The 18,031-nt window shown below is 33.4% G+C and overlaps 1 protein-coding gene across 3 annotated transcripts in view; it reads left to right on the top strand.

Moving 5' to 3' along the window:
- ADGRL3 (adhesion G protein-coupled receptor L3) overlaps positions 1–9,303 on the top strand; it is an 868,510-nt gene extending 859,207 nt beyond the window's left edge. For all 3 annotated transcript variants that reach the window (XM_025386284.1, XM_025386285.1, XM_025386286.1), the window contains one exon: positions 1,090–9,303. In XM_025386284.1, the coding sequence (XP_025242069.1) occupies positions 1,090–1,889 (800 nt within the window). In that variant the 3' untranslated portion in view covers positions 1,890–9,303. The remainder of the gene's footprint in view (positions 1–1,089) is intronic.
- Positions 9,304–18,031: the final 8,728 nt, after the last annotated feature.

Genomic DNA, 18,031 nt, shown 5'->3' with positions numbered 1-18,031 from the left:
ACCAGTATTGGTTAAATGTGTTTTTTTCATTTTGTGGTTGCATTTGAAGTGATTTATGAAACTACTATAGATTCTCGGATTTCTGTTCGTTCAAGGGAAGGCAAAAACCTTGAAGAAATATGTGGTCAGATTTATTTCACTGCAGCTGTTTCTTACCAGAATAAAATGTTTATCCTCTTTTAAACCCAAACTTTAACATGCACACAAATCCATCATTCATTACATAATGGTAACATTAATACTGACACAATGTTTTCAGGCACCAGATACCTGTGTCTTTCCACATTCTTTTGTAGTATTACCTAATGACCCTAAAAAAATCTCTGATGGGATAGTATACAATAGCATAGCATACAATAACAGCCAAAGTCCTTATAGCAGAAAAAAAAAATTGGAAAGTAAATCCAAATACTTTTGTTTTGAAAATTCCTAGCTGTCAGTTCTTTTGACGTGCCATTTATCTGACTAAACATTACTTCATGACCTCATCATTCTGACAAATTTAACATAATCCTTTTGTGGTTTTCTATGTAGGGATTATTTTTAATCTTACAAAATTAAGTATCAATTTATTAGACACTGCTTATTGCTTTTACTTTTGACCAGTATATTCAAAGTACCACACATGAATTATGTTAATATTATACCTATTTTGATGTTAAGACAATATGTAAAATTAAAGGTAATGAATTATTTAACTGACTTTGATGTGTATAAATTGAAAGCTATGAATGACTATACCAAAATTTTGTGTTATTTCGTCAAGTTATAACCAAATATACTTCAAATAATGTCAGCCGATGTTTGTGTGGCAATTGCAAATTGATAATTTATAGGTTTTTAAAAATTCTTTTAAAGATCTACTTTAAATATGATTTTCCCATTTATATGATTTCAATCACTGGTCCAATTATACACATATATAGATTTAATAATATTTTAGGTTTCCTTCCAAACATTTTATACTTAAGTAAATGCTAGCAATTTATACATATTTCATAGTCGATGAATGTTTTTTCTTCTGTGTTTGTGTGTGTGTTCTATGACTTGTTGGATATAAATGTCATAGTATCTTGTAATCTTTTTCAGAGGGGCTTCTGAACAATGCCAGGGATACAAGTGTCATGGATACTCTACCACTGAATGGTAACCATGGCAATAGTTACAGCATTGCCAGCGGCGAATACCTGAGCAACTGTGTGCAAATCATAGACCGTGGCTATAACCATAACGAGACCGCCTTAGAGAAAAAGATTCTGAAGGAACTCACTTCCAACTATATCCCTTCTTACCTGAACAACCACGAGCGCTCCAGCGAACAGAACAGGAATCTGATGAACAAGCTGGTGAATAACCTTGGCAGTGGAAGGGAAGAAGATGCCATTGTCCTGGATGATGCCTCCTCGTTTAACCACGAGGAGAGTTTGGGCCTGGAACTCATTCATGAGGAATCTGATGCTCCTTTGCTGCCCCCAAGAGTATACTCCACCGAGAACCACCAGCCACACCACTATACCAGAAGGCGGATCCCCCAAGACCACAGTGAGAGCTTTTTCCCTTTGCTAACCAACGAGCACACAGAAGATCTCCAGTCACCCCATAGAGACTCTCTCTATACCAGCATGCCGACACTGGCTGGTGTGGCCGCCACAGAGAGTGTTACCACCAGCACCCAGACCGAACCCCCACCGGCCAAATGTGGTGATGCCGAAGATGTTTACTACAAAAGCATGCCAAACCTAGGCTCCAGAAACCACGTCCATCAGCTGCATACTTACTACCAGCTAGGTCGCGGCAGCAGTGATGGATTTATAGTTCCTCCAAACAAAGATGGGACCCCTCCCGAGGGAAGTTCAAAAGGACCTGCTCATTTGGTCACTAGTCTATAGAAGATGAGACAGAAATTGAAACCAACAAAACTGCTAACATCTTGTTGACTATTCTGAGTTGATATAAGCAGTGGTAATAATGTGTGTACTCCTAAATCTTTATGCTGTCCTCAAAAGACAAACACAAACTCTCAGACTTTTTTTTTTTTTTTAAATGGGATTTTTAGGTCAGCCCAGGGGAGAAAGATAACTGCTAAAATTCTCCTGTACCCCATCCTTTCTTGTCCTTTCCCCTTCAGATGGAGACTTCATTATGTTAATGAACAAGATATGAAGAAAATGGCACTCATTGTGGCCTTGTTGAATTACGTTGTGTCTGTTTTAACATCTCTGATGCTCTGTTACTAAAATTACAAGGACCTGCTTTTTAAAAGGCCAGAACAGTTGTCTGAAATTAGTAACAATGCTGCATCTAGATTGGAGTGCTGCACAAGCAAACATAAAAGCAAAGCAAAACTGTATCACATAGGGTTTTCGGTCACTCACAACCTGAATTCACCACAACTGCAATAGCTGTGGAAAACAAAATAAAACAACAAAATTAATAATGAAATGGAGGGGAATTCTAGAATTATATGCTAAATGCATATTTTATGATTTGCTGTATTAACTGATGATAAAACTAATGGCAGAAAAAAGTTGAACAATTTCTATGTAATGTACAGATACTAGCATTGCACATATAGTCTGCTTTCTGTTCCTCCAGAATTTGAGTCCTGTTAATGTAGTAGAAAAAAAAAATTTCTTTTTCTTTTGTGCTGGTCTTGCAAGTTTGTCTACCAGTAAGAGAGCAAAGTTTCCTTCCTTTCTTCTCTTTCTTCATTTTCTTTCTTTTTTTCTTTTTCGCCTTTTTTTCCTTTAAAATTTCGCCTGGCAAAAAATAAATAAATGAAACTATCACTTTATAAGAATCATTTTCTAGTAATGCAAACAAATTATTTTTTACAAAAAAATAAAATAAATAAAATTAGACTTCCTTCCCTCACTATATATCTTTATGCAGTCAGAATATTTCCAACAGTGTTTTTTGCAAACTAGAGCAGGACAAACTTTTATGTTTACAGGGCACATCTGTTGTAATGCAAAGCATATTTGGCAAGCAGTTCATCACCAGGACACTAGCTATGATTCTAGAAGTCAAAAGGTGTCTATAGAACTAGTGGGACTTCTGCATGTGAAAACGGTTTTCCATAGGCATTAAAGTGCTGAATGCTCAGTCTGATCCCCAAGTGGGCACCTGCACTACCGATTTTTAGAAGAAATTCACTCCCTCGTAGTAAGAATTGAAAGGTCAAATTATTTTGAAGTGATTTTTTTAAAAAAAGTCTTCTGTTTATTAACAGGAAAATTTATTTATTTGACAGGATTTTGAGTAATGTAGGAATACAAAAGGTAAATTAGCAGCACATATAATTTTTTTTTTTAATTTATGATCCATTTTGTATGGTCTCAAAGTTGGATGACCTCATTACTAATATTTGTTGTAAAAGTGAAACTTGTTTGCCAACCAATAAACAACTGATTGAGATTTAGAAGATATTGTATTGATGTATGTACTATATGATTAATTAGTCTTTTTATTTTTCTCGCCTTTCTTTCCTTCTGTTTTCAATACATAAACTTTGCTAATCCTCCATGGCCCAAATGAGCCATGCAAAAGAAATCACTCTGCCTAGATGAATAAGCTAAGCACAAAATCTTACAGGTTTGCAGACAAAGTAAACCAGAAAAATGGAATGGGCATGTTTATTTTGGCTGAAATCAGATGCATCACTTAATTTTGAGCAGGTTAACATATATGTTACTATTTACTATCTAAAACCAGGTGCAGTCACTATGCTTACCTTTGAAAATAGATTCAATCAGAGATATAAATATCAAATTTGGGGTCTGGGTGAGTCATATTTTTTTCCTCCTTTGTACATTCCATTTTGATGTTAGAAATTCAAATTTCCTGAATTTGCTAAAAGCTGCAAAGAGAATATTCATTTTATAAAGATATAATAAGACTTTTATTGTGTTTTTTTCTTATTCTATGTGATGGAAATAGGAAAAGATAAAGAAGTTCTTTCCAGGAAATTTTCTAGATCTCTCATTACTGCAGATCCTTTATAGCAGTGTCCAGGTACAGATCCCCTGTTAGGGCAAAGCTAAACGGAATCTGCCAAATTATAATTTCTCCTGTGGCGTGTTTTATCTTGGGGTTTCCTTTTTCAAAAATCTAAACACTATCCATCTATAAATGACTATCTTAAACCAAGTTTAGAGAATGGCCAATAATCTGTATATAGTTTATAAATACATGACAAAAAAATTTCTGCTGGGCCAGAGTGCATCATAACCTTCACATCACCTCAAAATATTTTATGTATCATTCCTTTTTAGTCAATTGGCATGAATATTTTTTAAGTCTACAGATTTTATGTTGGAGGAGAATGACAAGCATTAATGGTAATTCGGTTTTCTCACACCACACTATGGCAATATTAGCACGTCCAAGGCGTTTAACCCACCTGATACGTAGAATACATTTGGCAATAAAAGAATCCTTTTTAGATGTGTTTATGGTAACTTCAGAAACACAAATGTGGTCTGTGGATTATGAGCACTTATGCTTGTTTTGTCAAACAGTAACCTACATGAAAGTATCTCTGTCAGTAAGAAGCTGGTTTCACAGAAAAATGGGGAAACTACCTCAATTCAGCTTGCTGATTTTCTGACATTGCTACCTCCCTGCCCATTATTTTTGTGTTTCTATATGGAAAATTGAAGCAGGTAGCCTCTCAAGCTCTACATAGACCAAGTTGAAGAAAGATCACTTGAATACATAAACTGGTGCAGAAGAACATTCAGCATATAAAGTTACTACCACGCTCTTGCATCAAGAAAAAAGAGTGAGATTTTTGAACTCTATACATCATAAATGGCATGCTTTCAGAGAGACTTAAGATCCCAAAGATTATAACAGAGAGAGATTTCCCCTGCAAGTTTTATGTAACCATAATAAAAAATTAAAGTGGATAAAGGAACTAATTTTACATATATTTCAATAGAAATTTGCATATATCTAACGTATTCATTTTGCCCTGTTTACACTAGCAAGGGTTGAATTCCTGAACTTGAATCTTCTTCATATACATTTTCTTATAGAGCTGTTGATGATTAATGATTTTTAAATTTTTCTTTTTTCTACCATCTTTTGTGACTCAATTTTTTTAATATCCTGAGACATTTATGATCTGCTTATCTGTATATTTTTATGTGTTCATCTGACTTTCCAGTAAGAAGTGAATTTCCATCAAACAGATATAGTATAGAGCTATAATACAGCTTATTTAGCCAGTTAGAAGTAAAACTTATGCCACTGAAACAAACAAATGTTTACTTTCTTGTCAAATAATATTTTTGTAACATTTTTAGACTTGGTTGTTTTTCCTCTTTGAAGTCTAGTTCACATGATACTTTATCAGGGACACTAGCTAATGGACCTCATGTTCAGTTAATTCTGAAGCTGATGGATTGTTGCACAGCCCCTGTTCCTAATTGATAAATATTTGTGGCAAAGTCCAAATTTGGTGAAGGAGAAATTGGTTGGAATTAAATTTTATGGGCATCCCTTCCTGTTTCCACTATATTATAATTAAACACACTGAAGTTGAATAATAAATTACTGTGCTAAAATAATTATAATAACAAAAACGAACTGACAGAACAATTATCTTGAAGTAACAATAATCAGGAAAATACATTAATAAAAAGCAGGTAAGGGAAATATCCTTAACTTCCTGTAAAAAAATAATTCACAATGCCTCTAAATTAAGATGTAGTTTATCATCTGTATTTTAAAATATCCATCATAACTAAAAATGTTGACATAGTAAGGAAAGGATCTTTAAGATTTAGGTTTAAGATTTTTATCAATATTGATTGGTATGACAAAACTTTTCATAATAGATATAAGCATATAAGGGAATTAGTAACATTTATAAAGGACCCACATATTTAATTTTAGGCATTGTCTTCAGCTTCCCTGGATCCCCAACACATGTTGAAATGTTATTGTCAAGCTTGCTTACTTTAAGGAATGACATTAAAAACTTTGACTGACTTTCTACATTACTGTAAGGACCAAAAGGGAGAGGAAAAATAGTTTATGAGTTGTCTAAAGATCAACTCCAGACTAATCTATATCATCCCCTAATAATGAAGAAACAATTTGTGTTTATAATTTGTCTATCAGTACTGTACCAAAGTGCTACTGCTTGGATTTTTCTGCTGTATTAAAGAGATGGGGTCTTGCTCTGTCACAAAGACTGAAGGGCAGTGGCACAATCCCAGCTCACTGCAGCCTCAGACTCTTGGTCTCAAGTGATCCTCCTGTCTCAGCCTCCTGAGTAGCCGTGATTACAGGTTTGAGCCACAGCACTTAGCCTGTGATGTATTGTGGAGGGGAAAAAACACTACAGAACTACAATGCATGTCAATTCATTTGGAGAGTGAAAAAACCAAAAACTCAAAGTCTTAATTTTTTAGTTTTGAGCAGATCTGAAGATATTGGCGTGAATATCCTTTCTTCTCTAAGAAAATTTTTGAGATAAAATAACAATATATATGAACTTCCCAGTATATTGTAGACCAAGGTGTTGAAATTTAATTAGTTCATTTCTAGTGATTCATAATTTTAACTTACCACATAAACAATTACTATGCATTTCTAAGTAATGCTTTCAATATAGCTTATGTTAGATTTCTGCACATCATTAAATTAGGAAGATGGAGGCACAAAAGCAAAGCAACAACATTGCACAATAGATTATGGAAGCATTATTGTGCAAATGGATTTTACATAAGCTTTCTTGAGTTCATAAAATATATTCAATGGATCCCAACATTAAATTTAATTTTGTAATCAGCAAATATGTTCTTTATAATATCTGAAGAATATTAAACAACTAAATTTTCATTTGTAGGCTAGCAGAACTTAAATGTGTTGGTAGTTGCTTCTTTCCTGATTAGGCCATAAGAAGAAACTTTCTTATTTACTAATTAACACTGATTACACTCTCTTTGGTTTAAAAGGGAAAGTTTCACCTGTACACATACTAACACACTCTGATTCCACTTGTTTACAGCCTGCAGAAGAAATAGCTTGTTTACGATATTTAAAACTTCGTGATTTCTGCAGTAAAACAGGTAGTTAATATAGTTTTGCATAATGTCATTGAAAGATATTGCTATCCCTTCTTTATTTGAAAAAAAATTTAAAGTCAGCATTTCTTTCACATCTAGCACCTCTAAGTTACTATTCAAATGTCTTGATTTCAGCTAAGTTTTGATGTTTCTTTTTCTCTTAGTAGTGTGTCAAGAGCATTGTTCTCATTTGATGATTTGTGTCCCATTAGAGTATTTCAAAGGTAAATGCAAACTAATTTTTAAGAAGAATTGTGAAAGAACTTTGACTTATGTGAAAAAATCAAGAATGACTATACATGAACAAATCTCTATTGGGGTAAACAAGTCTCTTCAACTACAATATGAACAACAGAACAGCAGAAACCAACCAAGTTAGCAAACTTATGGTGAGGTGACAGGATCTAAACTAGAGTTACAGAGAAAAGTTTCCCAGGAAAGAATAATGAAGTCATTTGCAGTGATAAAAATCTTATAGACTATGCCAAATGTTACAGGTGTATTCCAAAAAGTAAAATTGGAGTTTCTTATATTCTGATATTCTGCTAATTCCACAGGAAACAGTAAATACTTTAAACACTCTTGAGATATTTCTTATCTAGCTATACCTTGTCTCAAGGAAACATCAATATTTTATAAATGTTTCTTAAATATAAGTATTTTGTCTCAATTCATCTTCACTCTCTAATCTGCTGACTCTATTCAACACCAACAGAGCTAATGCTTTTAGTAGCTTTGTACTGTTTAGAGCTCTATTATGAATCTTTCTAATACATATGAAATTAATATTATATTAGAATTATGTACATTGTACAAAATAATTCATAACCAAGCAATATTCATACTATAGAATAATTTATTATTATATATATGAATATTACATTGAGACTGAACAAATAACTACTCTGCTCCAAATATTACTCTCAAGTTCTCTGCCTTTAATTATTGTAGTCAATTCATAAAATTCTACATACAGTTGTACATGGTGGGTTATCAAAGTACTCCATAATCCAAATGCACCTAAAAGTATTCCCAATGCTCCTTTCATTCTAGAATACTAAAGGAAAGAGTTTGAAAGAAGAGGAAAGTAAAGCAGGCTTCTAACTATACAATTTAAACATGGCCATTCAGATTGAATAATTTTTAAATGATGATGCTCCACTCTTTGATCTATAGATGAGGTTACAAAAGATTTACAATTAGTTCAAAATCAGAGGATTTTAAATCTTAAAGGAGTTAAGTTCATCTCAATGATCCAAGACTACAAAAATTCATCCTAAATTGGCAAGGAAATATGTTTAAAACCAAGACCTAAAATAGCTTTCTAAGTTTAAAAATCCCTGTGTTTCTTCTGAATGTAAAACAGGCAAAATGATCCTGACTTCAAAATGAAATATATTGATTGTTATCAAAAGATGTTTGGCAAAGTTAAGTCAGTATCTTCAATGCTTTAGCAGTAGGTAGAAGTCTTTGGGGTTGGAACTCAGGATACAGTGACTAGGACAGAGTATATTCTTAGACTAATCAGTGCTTAGTCCTCTGGAGTATTTTTTAATGCCCTGAATTTCAAGTTGTCAAACTGGTTTACATATTGAATGACATTTTGAATCAATAAAAATGAGAAAAAACATTCAAATTTGGTTTTCATGTCTCATTTGAGAATAAGGATTTCCTTCATCACCCTAAGTAATAAAAACTGATATGTCTTGAAACAACTACAGATAATCAGAATGTGTTCATTTATAAAGTATCACTTGTTTGTATATTTTAACGCTGACCTTTGCCTGTGAACTAGAAAATCAAGATTTGTAGAGTCAGGTTGATTTGCCTTCATTTCATTTCTGCGAATGCATTGGAAGTGGATGGATAACTTGGAAGTTTTTCCATACTGTTTTCCGCCTTGCCAAGCATTAAATCTAATTCAAAATATGTCTTTCTAAAAAACAATAGTTTATTTTTAAAACTAACAACTAATTGTCCTATTCCTTGTTGATAAGAAAACTCACTTTTTAGAAACAAGTATAGCTATTGTGGCTTTGGTCTCCTAGGATCTTCATATATTTACACATGGCGTTATTCTTTTCATATACACCTACCAGATTTCAAGCTATTGGATATTTCCCTTGTACAACCTTTACATCCTTTTTTTTTTCTTAAATGCTCTGTACAATCACATGTAAAGTCATCAGCTACAAACCTCAATAAAAATATCAATAAACAAGAAGTGATGTAGTTACTGTTATTATATGGTATTACCAAAACTTTGATTTTGGGATAGTGTTTCAAATTTCAGGATAATAACTGAAACATGGGTTCCTAATATATTTCCTATGTCCACTACCTCACACCCTGCCACCCTCCCCTTCATGCATTGAAAATATAATGAAAGACCTTTTTAACTTTCGTTTTCAGAGAACTGCTGCCACCAGAGGCGTCTATAAGGCAATTTTTCTCTTCCAGAAAGATAGAAAGTTAAATTAAGAATTTACTGTTTGATCTTGAAATTTGCCATTAATGAGATATAATCAAATTTAGTCTTATATCTACTGTCTGGTCTTATTTCTCCTTATCTCAAACTAGGGAGTAGGACAGTCAGTCACCAACCAACCTCTGGTCCAAATAAGAGTTTAGAGCTATGAGTTCTGACATGTCATTCTTCTTTTGAATAAAAAGTTGTATATATATTAGTAAATATTTTGGATCACAAAGATAGATGTCATATAATCATTATTCTGTAGTGTCACGGATTCTGATTATTTAGCTTACTAACTCTGAATGTCGGTTGAATGAGCGCAAATATCAGCTGGATAAATCAAATTCAGATACCATTTTTTTATAACATTGAAAATTCATTTCCATAAGAAATATTCTGCAAAGGAAATGGAAGAGAATCAGCAGCTCCTGAGTGCCTAGTGTATGTCTGGCCCTTTACGTAGCCTCATTTGATCTTACCAATAATGTGACAAAAGGGAATATATTACTGTGTACTCCTTTTATGGAGGAAACTGAAATTCAGATCTCACAGTCACAGAGCTATTGTGTTTTGAACCAAAATCTCTATTTATTAATCATTTTATACTGCATCAACAAAATGATTAGTTGAAAAGAAATGAACCAAACCCTTTTCATTTAAATAAGGGGAGGAAACAGGCATTCGAAGAAATGTTGCAATAACGTGGAACTCACAGTTTATGTGAACCTACTTTATAAGATATTTAATATATCTATAAATATAATATATACGTACAAAGATAGAAAGAGATCAATATATCTATTTCTATTTATCTGTCTATCTATTGAGAGAGAAGAGAGGCCTGACTTTTGAATTCTGGTTCTGTCACTTATTCTGTAAGTTTCAACAAATTAACTTCTCTAAGAATAGGGTTTCTCATCTCCAAATATCTAAATACAGCATTTTGCCTGTGATACACATATATATAGTGTACTAGGTACGCATAAAATTCTCATCCAGGGAATTCTTAAACAGATTCTGGGGTAGTACTAAGTAAATTTTGCTGGTGTCTTGTTGATTCTATTAGTCCTCTCACCCCCAATAATGGTTAGATAATAGTAATCTGTTTCTGAAATCAAATTCTAGTTAAAGTTCCACTTTAATATGTATGGCTGGCTCATTTGATTGTTATGGCATGTATAATAATTAGAAGTTTATGTACAGAAATTTTCAAAATTTAATCTTTACACTACAGTTTTAACAACTGTATTTCCAATGTGATAACACATCATTTTGTAGTCTATATTCAGCAGTTTGCACCTGATAAAAAGAGATGGCATTGCACTTCAGCCTGGGCAACAAGAGCGAAACTCTTTCTCAAAAAAAAAAAAAAAAAAAAAAAAAGATGGTTCTAGGTTTAAATACATTTAGGAGATGTGAAACCAAATACAACACAGATTTTTAAACTGTAGGATTTCAGAGAATGCACTGCAAAACTCCAAGAGGAGCATATATTGTGCTGTTTACTAAAATTGTTTGGACCTGAAATCCTCAAGGAATCTGAAGAGCAATACATTATGAACCTGTTGATTCATGAAACACAGTTTGTGAAACACCCCTCAAAATATGTTTTTACTATTGAGTTTTTTTTCTGAATATTTTATGTTCATGAAATACTGGAGGTGTGACTCCTCCAATACAGGTATTAATTGGCTTTATAACTCATGATTTAATATTTGTAAAGTATCCCCACTAAATTTCTGCTCCTAATCTTTAGGTGAAGAAAGAAAAATTGAGACTAACACTGCCCTAAGAATTCTGCCCTAACCGTAGAATCTCTATATTTTAATATAGCTTCCTATCTTCTAATATCAAGTATCTATCTGGCTGCAGCAACTGGAGGGAAAAGGAGACTACCAGCAAATACCTGCAGAGATGCCTGCAAATAAATGAAATGGAAATCTTGTTAAAATGCAAATTTGGATTTTTGTCAGTCTTTGGGGGTGAGGGGTCTGAAGTGGTGCATTTCAAACAAGTGCTCAGTGATGACTCTGCGGCTTTTCCAGCTAGTATCAGGGCACTTGGGCTTTCTCCATGTCTTCCATATGCCTGTGATCAGGTTTATTATTTCCTCTGAGTGGTTATTTTTAGCTACTAGGGAATATATTATAGGAAAGGAGAAAAACATGTCTAGATGTTGCTCAATTTTACCAAAAGATAAATATGTTTTGATATTTGGAAATAAATACAGCGTATTCTCAAAGCTGGTAATGGTTACAACGGTACTGAAGCTAAAGCCACGGCTCTTTTAGTCCAGCATGTTAGGTGAAAAACGTCATGGGAAAAGGATACACACACACACACACACGCATGTATGTGTGTGCCTATGTGTCTTATGTGTTTATGTATATGTCTCTGTGTAACTGCATATATATAATTGCATATGTATGTAAAATATACACATATACATGAAGTAATTGCTTATCATGAAAAATGATCTTAGCTAAGTGTTATTTTCCTCATAAACACTTATCTAAGACATGGTGGAAATAGCTATTAGAGATGACTAACATTTTTAGCATGTGAAACATTAATCTGACTGTTGCAATTGGAGATACTTGCTGGTCTTCTCTTTGTGTAAAGTGGAGAATAATCACATAGGTAGGTATGACAAGAAGTGAAAAATTAAAGAATGTCCAGGAAGTAATATCACTTTGAATTTTATAAATACTTTTTTAAAATATCAATTATAATTTTTTGTTTCATTATAATACTAAAAACTTTATTGCTAGCAAATAATCTTCTTTGATTAAAATATCTCATAGATAAAAGTGAACTTGTTTTCTCTATTTACCTCTGAGACACGTTATTCGGGATTTACTGCCATTAATGGCAGTAGAAAATATAAATGTTTTATCCAAAAGTTTCAAGAATGTTAACTGCTCTGAAGATTTTATGTATACATTGAAATAAAAGATCTTGTCCAGATTGGTGATTGTGTGTTAAATGTATTAATGTCAAAACACATCATTGTATTAAACAAAAATGTCTAATTGTGAATTAGATAATCCTTATAATGAACATGGTCTTTCAGATAATCATAATTATCTGAAAGCAAGACTCATACTGAATTTCCAAGATATTAATTCTCTTTATGTTTCCAATTGGGAAAAAAAACTTCACTAAAATATTTTATTTTTATTTTGATATTCATGCTTTGCTTACCACAAGATGTAAAGAATTTGTATTTGATATTTAGTATACAGCCTTAATTCCACCAATCAAGCCCATATGCCAAAAATTAACAATTAATTTTAAATGTTGGGAAGAAAAGATAAGGTGTACTCAAATAAAATTCCGCTTGTCTTACCCTTTATACCTCTTAAAGTTGGTCATTTCTCACATCTTAGAAAGTCTTTAGCACATTGTTAATTCTATCGTTCCATTGTGACTGATGAAAACAGAATTCCATTAGTTTCCATTAATGCGGAATAACACAGTAAGAAGAAATAGACAAACTGGAAAAATGCATAAAAACTTTTTTAAAAATAATTTCAACTTTTATTTTAGATTCAGGGGGTTACATATGCAGACTTGTTACATGGGTAGACTTTGTGATGCTAAGGTTTGGGGTAAGAATGGTCCCATGACCCAGGTAATGAGTCGAGTACCCAATAGGTAGTTTTTCAGCCCTAGCTTAGTCTTTAGTTTAAATTTTCATTTATCAAATTTTCATGATTTGTTAGGCTTTTTCCTCTATAATCTAAAATTATTTAATTAATAGAAATTTTTTGCAGTTGCAAACTATGTGTATGTACGTTGCCTAAAAGATTAAAAATAAATAATGATATTATTTGGTTTTTAAAAATGGAATAATATTCAAGAAGACAGAGTCAAGACTGATTACTGACCCTATGAAAAATACAATAATTCAGTGTTACATTTTAGTCACTTATTTTGGAAAGACCTTGATAAAACTTATCTTTCTATTTTCAAATACTGTGAAGGTCAATAGAGTAGTTTTGTATTTCCCAGGCTTCCCTACATTAGAATCACTAGAGCACATTAAAAAGAAAAAAAAAAAAAGTCCAGGTCTCACACCACACTTATTAAATCAAAATCTCTGGGGGTGGTTCTCAGGTATAAGTAAATTCTAAAAGCCCTCCAATGATTCAATGTGCAGTTTGGGCTGAGAATCACAGAGTTAATTGCTTAATGAATATTAGGTATTTGCATTAATCATGTTTAAATATCCTTGAAATATTTAAAAACATTTTAAATGTTTCTTACTTTTTAAAGCAAGAAAGAAAGATGAATAAGGAAGTTCAAAATAGAAAATTTCTTGTCCCCAGATGAATCCAGCTAATTGCCTAAATATGGTTTACCTCCCAGTTTATAAAATGGATAGTATATTATTCAAGTACAAAACAACTCGATTATTAAATCATCTTTTTCATGATTTAATTCACAGAATAAACATTCTTATTAAAAATATCTGTGTTTCTATCATCATTTGAGGGGATTATGAATATTATCACAGTAGAAAGAGGTCAGTTATTAACTTTAAATCAGGCAGAATCACAGACACATATCAGGAACTATTTACATGGAACAAAATCAAGTTTTTCTGGAAAATTTAGCAATCCTTGGACCATATGTCTACATGGCATTTAGTACAGCGTAACAACTATCAAAAACCTACTCTTTGTAAAACTTAGTTGTGTATAATTCCATTGAGTAAAGCTATAAGCTGAAGGATTGTCATTTTCTTATTCATAATAAATAATGAAAATAATAATACTTGTTTCTTCAATATGACTTTAAGTGTTGTATTTAGCTTTCGTGCGTCACCCAATTCACATTCTTCTTTTTAAGTTTTAGTAAATAATTGACAGTGATTTCTAAAAGGTTCTCTAGACAGGAATAGTATGGAGGACTGCATCGAAGATAAGAACAATTCATTAGATAGAAGAATCACTTCTGTTTCTTTCTCACACCCACCAGTATTCTCCTTCAATTTTTGGAATAACACATAGAATTATGCATCTAAATTGCCTAAACCAATTAACATATAACTTTCATGGATAATGTGATGGGGCGGCAGATAATTTTTGACTCTAGTGACAACTCCTGATCAACTGGCAATGTCTGTTCAGAGCACAGTCCTCAAACGCTTTCTATAGTATTCGTAAAAAAGAATGCTTTAATGGATTATTTATGTCTGCTATGACGGGGAAAAGAACCAAGGTGAAAATGATCAACTCATGTGCAATTTATATGACATCTCTGACATACAAGTTGTTAACACAAATAACTGACACACATATTTTTTTAGAAGAGTTTGGAGCCCTAAACCTTTGTTTTTTTTGTTTTTGTTTTTGTTTTTGTTTTTGTTTTTTTGATGATAGCTACTTTGGTTACACAATGATAGATAATATTTTCTAAAGGGAGCAGAAAAATTATTTATATCATATATTCTGCTTGTTCCAGATGCTTAATTTATATTACTTATATAAAGTGATGTTTAGAATGATTTTATTTTACATTACTTTTCACAGAGGTATATACTTGAGGTTTCTTCTTTATCCAATCATCACTTCCATCTGGCCACATTCCTAACCAGTCTCCCTTAAGATTTGGACTAAGCTCCATTCAATCTCATTGCAATACAGCATCTTTTTTCTCTTTTTTACTCTTTTCCTACCTATCAATGTTATTCTCAGTCTTCATTTTATGTTTAATCTTAGCCTTCGTCTTTTTCTCTTTTTGTTTCTATGTTGCACAAAAGTCATTTATATCTTATCTGATATTTCTTTGTTCCATCAATCAGCAGCGTTTTGTCTCACTTGGTCTAGAGATTTACTTACCAACTAGCTCTTTCCTGTCTCCCTTCTGTCTCTCAGTAGTCCCAAATCCAGTTTGCTTCAGCCCTCAGCTGCATTTTATTCTAGTCATTTTCATTCATCTCCCAGGGTTTCTCCACCTATCACTCTAAGCTTTTTGTCTTTTCTGTGCATAATGTAAATTCACAGAACTGAAGACCTGAAACAATTCTTGAAACCATTTAGTCCAATTCCTTTATAGACGGTAAACTGAGAACTACAGAGGACATCTGATTATACACCTCATTCATGGCAGAGCTAATTATTGATCAGGGTTTCCTAATCAGCACATTTTCCTGTTATTTTTTTTCTGTTTACCTTGTTAAACCCTCCTACCATGATATATCTGTTTCATATGTGATCTAGTTTCTCCTTTCCTACTAGGTATTTTTCAGGAGACTTTGGTTTTAAATAACAGAGTCATAATTCACATTTACTTATGGTAAACTTAAAATAAAAAACCAATGCTTTAATAGAATTAAAAGTACTTTTAATGGAATTAATGGAATTTATTGATTCACCTCATCAGGGGTGATTTTGGATGGTGCCACAGCTGGTTGGGAACCAGGACAATAAACACACTAAAGACTTTTTCTGTGTCTTATTTCTGTTTCTTCCTGCGTAATAACTTGATTTTTTTCTACTGAAAGGCACAATTTTATGGTGGCTGAGTGTCCAGACTTTGACTTTAGACTGCCTGAGTTAAAATCCTGCTTCCTCCATTTTCTAGTTTTGTGATTTTGAGCAAATTCCTGTCTGCCCCTAGCTCTCTACTCTGTAAAATTGGGAAAATAATAAAATCTACTACACAGGGCTGCTGAGTAATAGAGTTAAAAGCATGAGTTACTAAATTGTTAAGAACAGTGCCTGACACATAATAAATGCTTAAGGATTGCAACCTGTCATTGTTGCAGCAGGACAGCCTCTTTTCATAGACAGAGGCATGTTTGAAAGCAGCTTGGAATTTCAATCAAATGGCTCCATGAGACTATGAAAGATCTCTTCCCTGTAAACTAGTTAGAAAGCTGCCAGGAAGGATTCAGACTTACCACGCTTGGTTCTTTCAACTTTCCCTGAACCAGTTTTGCCCAAAGGATTGGGTACCATGATTGGTCCACCCTAGTCTACTGGTGATATCTTTGGCTAGAACAGCAAAGTCTTACTAGAAGCTGGCATGAGGGGAAAGCTGAACAGATACACCGGTATTAGCATCGGTTGTTACAATACTACAGCTTGCCAAGTCTGTCTGAGATATGATCTTTATGAACTTCATTCTTTCATATCTGAATCGTGCTTCACATCTGATTGAGAGTGGCTATTTATCTTTACTCAATTCCATTTCCATTTCACCAGTGTAATGCTAATAAAAAGCAAAAGTTAAAATCCCAATTCAATCAATATTACAAAGCTGCACATTACTATTGGTTGTAATTAATTTCTGTGCTGTCCTTAACAGGCCTTGATTGTAAACATTAGGAAATTAGAAAAAGTTTAGTTCTTCTATTTACTCTTCTCATTTTCATAACAAAACATTGAATTTCATTCTGTAACTTTGAAATTTTCAAATACAGAAATACTACTTTTTCTAAACACTTACATGTCCTTGAAAAGATAATTAAATTGGTTTTGATGAAAAGTCCTTCCCAAAATAGGATAGAAATAAAAATACTATTAGGTTTAATCCAGGATTAGCAAGAGATATCCAGAAAGGCTTTTACTCTCAGCAAGTCCGAAGGCTTATAGCTGAGGGAGACACACCACCACAATATGCATATCTAAATACAATAACTGTTACACTCAAAAGGATTCTTCTTTCAGTTTGAAACAATCTTTCAGATAAAATTGGGGGAACTTTCCCAAGGCATACTTCGCACCTAAGCATCTTATCTGAATATGGATTACGGATCTTATCACACAACACACACAAACACACACACACACTCGGCTGTTGGAAAAGAAAGAAGTGCAAAATATATATATATATTCACAACAGGGATGAGAAGGGAAGATTGTTCTCTGTGGAGCAGAGTCACCAACAGCAGCAAGGAAGGACAAATGTGACAGTCTGAAAGACAAAAAGAAGGCCCTCACCAGATTGTCATCTCCTTGACCCAGGGCTTCCCAGCCTCTAGAACTATGGCACAAGAGGCCCAGGGAAATGGAGGATCTGGCTTGCCCACACAGCAGAATCAGAACTAAGACCCAACTATCTTTTCTCTTAACTGAGGGTAACTTCTACCAGACCACAATATTTGGACACACAGTGCGCTTTGAAGTAGGAGAAGATAAACCCAGGATCAAATATGTTTTGGGGTTTATTTTCCATCATCTCAGTGACTTCCAGTCTCCAGCTTCTGAGTCTTTTTGCCAGAGGGCTTCAAACTCATGTCTGGGGCAAGCCAAAAGCATGGCGTGGTGGGGGGGGGGGGGTTTCATTCCCCAGGAGAAACACTTAAGCAGTGTAGGATGGGTGCTCTGTATGTGTGTGTACATATACACACAATTCCAGCAGACAAAAAGGAATCCTTTTTTTTTTTTTTCCAATTTCATAGAGACTCTAAGAGGAGTATGCATGCAATATGCACTGGGGGATGCACATTCTTTGAGTCGAGGAGAAG

Source organism: Theropithecus gelada, chromosome 5, assembly GCF_003255815.1.
Source record: "Theropithecus gelada isolate Dixy chromosome 5, Tgel_1.0, whole genome shotgun sequence".
Taxonomy (NCBI): domain Eukaryota; kingdom Metazoa; phylum Chordata; class Mammalia; order Primates; family Cercopithecidae; genus Theropithecus; species Theropithecus gelada.
Note: the sequence above shows the minus strand (reverse complement) of the source record. Positions and strands in the feature narration are given on the sequence as shown.